The 3467-nt window shown below is 36.8% G+C and overlaps 1 protein-coding gene across 1 annotated transcript; it reads left to right on the forward strand.

Moving 5' to 3' along the window:
- Window positions 1-704: 704 nt before the first annotated feature.
- Window positions 705-3055, forward strand: LOC122089083 (calmodulin-7). The gene is made up of 2 exons (XM_042658528.1): window positions 705-952; window positions 2293-3055. Exons 1-2 carry the CDS (start codon window positions 877-879, stop codon window positions 2664-2666), a joined length of 450 nt encoding a protein of 149 aa, XP_042514462.1. The 5' UTR covers window positions 705-876; the 3' UTR covers window positions 2667-3055.
- The last annotated feature ends 412 nt before the right edge of the window (window positions 3056-3467 follow it).

The raw sequence follows: 3467 nt of genomic DNA on the forward strand, positions 1-3467 counted from the left end.
GGTTTCCTATAGGCCTTTAGCCAAGTCTCACCTAAATGGCATCAAATATGTCATATCAAAGTCTAGTTGGATTAAATTTTATAGATATACTATTTATGTCACCGTTGATTCTAGTAATAATATATCTAACTCAAAAAGCATTAAATTTTACACATAATTTTTTTTATGTGATTATACACATAAATAATATATCATTCTAATTATAATCAAGATTTGTATACTTACGAGAAAGATTCATTACATAGTAGAGCATATAGTTGAGTTTTGCACCAAAACTTGATAAATGATTATCAAAATCCCTATCTATCCAATAATCAAAACTATCATATCTACTCTTATATAATTAAAAATACGCACTCATTAATTAAAAATATGCTTGACATGGACCACAAAGTTTGACAAGTAAATGTTCCAAAGAGAGCTTTGAATATCCAACAATTGAACCAAGCAAGAAATTCCTTAGGTGGATTTAAAAAAAAAAAGAGGTTGTGTAGTGAATTATCCCAAAAAATAACATACAAAGGAGGCGAAGGGTACCATTGTCATTCACTCAAATATCTATTTTTGAATAGAAAAATAAGGGTAAAATAAATAGTAATTAAATGGAGAAGAGAAGGGTAATATAGTAATCTTGTATCTCAGGATTTCCCAATTTGAGAAAGCGATTACGTCCGGATGGAGAGAGTATTAGATGCCCCCGAGAGCTCTTCCGTTCATATAAAATCCTAATTGTCCGCCGAAGACAGGCGAACCAGGAGTTCTTTCTATCTTCTCCTCTTGACCTTTTAGATCTCTCTCTATTCTTTTTTCTGTTCTTCCATTTCCCCTCTTTGATCCTTCTCTGTGTTGGTTCGATTTCTGAAAGAGAGAGAAGTCATGGCAGATCAGCTCACGGACGATCAGATCTCTGAGTTCAAGGAGGCTTTCAGCTTATTCGACAAGGATGGAGACGGTCAGATTCTTACTTCTTTTCGTTTTTATCTCTCGTCTCTTTCATCTCTTTATCGTTCAAAGTGTTCTAGTTGTGTGATTAACTGATAGTGTTATTTCTTTTACAGATCTAGTTTCTGTTTGTTTCCTTTCAAATTTGTTGTTTTGTTTGATGATTCTTTCTGTTTTTGGTCGAGAGATCTTGATTTCATAGGTTGTGTTGTTCGTCGTGGTTTTCTTTTGTTTTCCGTTGTAGTGTTTTGGTTTATTTTAGTTTATTATAGTTTGAAGAGATTCTGAATGTTCGGATCGGATCATGTTGAAGGCTATAGTAGCTAGATCGTGCTCGTTTGGGGTAAGTTGGAATTTGATTGATGATATGTTTCTTCTCTCGACATGAGCGTACACTTGTTAATCGTTTGCAGCACATTTGACTTGAAGCAAGAGGTTTCGAGGTTGCAGGATTTTGCGTAATGATAGGCACTTATTTGTTAGATTTCTTTCGAAACACACGATTGTATTTGGTGCAACGGCATTCTAATTAGACACTTGGAAAGTCGAAGAACAATACAGTAAAGTAATCACTTTGTGACATCTAAGTTCTTTTATCAATTGTTCTCAATCCTGATGGGTAAGATTGTGATGCTCCTATGACCTCTTTATCATGAGCGAGTTGTGGACTCCCCATGGCTGAAATTGCCGTAGCTCATAATCTTTGCCTCTTATGATGTTTGTCACATATCGTATAGAAGTTCTGATTATTCGTCTATCTTCAACCGTTTCTTTATACTGTCGAGTGTCGAGATCAATTTGTAGCGTAATAAGTTACAGACAAAGTAATGTGTTCAAGTCTAGTAGTTTGTTGTCCTTGTAGTCTTTGGTCATGAATTGTATTTTCGCTGCAATGGATCTCTGTTTTTTTACCCGAGAAGGTAAGCTTTGGCCATCTATTTCTCCTCTTCATGCATTGTTTTCCCTATTGGATGTTGCAAATTGCAATTTTTGAAGGTAGTGACTTGTGGACTTCAGTGGGGTTTTGAAGCACTATTGCTTTACAAATGTTTAGAATTGAAATTTCTGGAGGCATGAGTGGACTTATGGCATAAAAACTTTGTGGTTGAGTCTCAAGAGATTTTAATAATCTCTATTATCTGTTATCTTGTTTTGTTCAACCTGTGATATCCATATTGATTCAGCAGAGAGATTCTTGGTAAAAGTGCATGAATTTTTTTGTTTATGTTGGTTTAATGGAATATTCATTTGGGCCCATGGGATGGTCGTACATGATGAACAAGGGATCCTGGATTTGTTTAATGCTTTAGATGTTTTAACAAAAAACATGCTTCCCAATTACCTGTGCAGGTTGCATCACAACTAAGGAGCTGGGAACCGTGATGAGATCACTGGGTCAGAACCCAACAGAAGCTGAGCTACAGGACATGATAAATGAGGTGGATGCAGATGGAAATGGAACCATCGACTTCCCAGAGTTCCTCAACCTTATGGCTCGGAAGATGAAGGACACCGATTCTGAGGAGGAGCTCAAGGAGGCTTTCAGGGTGTTCGACAAGGACCAGAATGGCTTCATCTCTGCAGCTGAGCTGCGCCATGTCATGACCAACCTTGGTGAGAAGCTCACAGATGAGGAAGTTGATGAGATGATCCGTGAGGCTGATGTCGATGGGGATGGACAGATAAACTACGAGGAGTTTGTCAAGGTCATGATGGCCAAGTGAGGATCCAACCCTCCAATCCCAAGGAATCTCCCCCCCCCCCAAAAAAAAAAAAGAGTAAAAAACCAAAAAAAGGGTACAGGGCAGATAAGTATTATGGCATTTCTATTTTCCTCTAGGAATTAATTTGACAGTTCTTAAAGGGTATTTAAGGTAGTAGTGTCATTGGTGCTTGGTACCCTCTCCCTATTTATGTTGGTTGTGTAATTGTGTTTTCCTCTTGGCTTGCATCTTTGTCTTAGTAGCTTGGTTTCTTAGTTATTTTCCCGTTCTTTTTTTTTTTTTTTTTCCTTCTATTCTCCACTGAATTGCGAAGTTGGGACTGTAGGGATTGTCCAATGTTTTCTGACTTTTTGGTGATCACATTTTATTAAGTTTTATTTTTTTCCCCATCTCTTCATATTGTCCTATCAAATCTTTATGGGCTGTCTCTATTAAATCAATCAAAGGGCTTAAAACTTCAATTGATTGCTATAATTGATACTGTTTTGATTCTTCTTTTCATCTAATCAACTGTTTTGGTCCACTCACCATTAGGCCCTTTGTTCCGTTGAACTCCCCATTTTAGGGTAAGTTTTAGGGTAAGTTCAGTATCATAATCTTAGGTTCCTCCATTCTGATGTGTGGGTAAAAAGTATAAACAGTATCTGATTTAGAGCAAATTCTTTTTCTCTGAGATTTCCTCTCTTTTGAGACCGTGTTTTACTAAAGAGATTCAAATCCCACAAGGGGTCTATCAACCTATTAGGTTGTGAAGGAGAACCAAAGTAGATCCTGTAATACAAATGACAATGCTTCTGCTAT

Source organism: Macadamia integrifolia, chromosome 9, assembly GCF_013358625.1.
Source record: "Macadamia integrifolia cultivar HAES 741 chromosome 9, SCU_Mint_v3, whole genome shotgun sequence".
NCBI lineage: Eukaryota > Viridiplantae > Streptophyta > Magnoliopsida > Proteales > Proteaceae > Macadamia > Macadamia integrifolia.

What these genes read in the sequence shown, in the direction of transcription:
- LOC122089083 (XM_042658528.1), top strand. Translation starts at nt 877, where the DNA reads ATGGCAGATCAGCTCACGGACGATCAGATCTCTGAGTTCAAGGAGGCT. An exon ending in ATTCGACAAGGATGGAGACG is followed by an intron (nt 953 to 2,292) that starts GTCAGATTCTTA and finishes TTACCTGTGCAG; the next exon opens with GTTGCATCACAACTAAGGAG.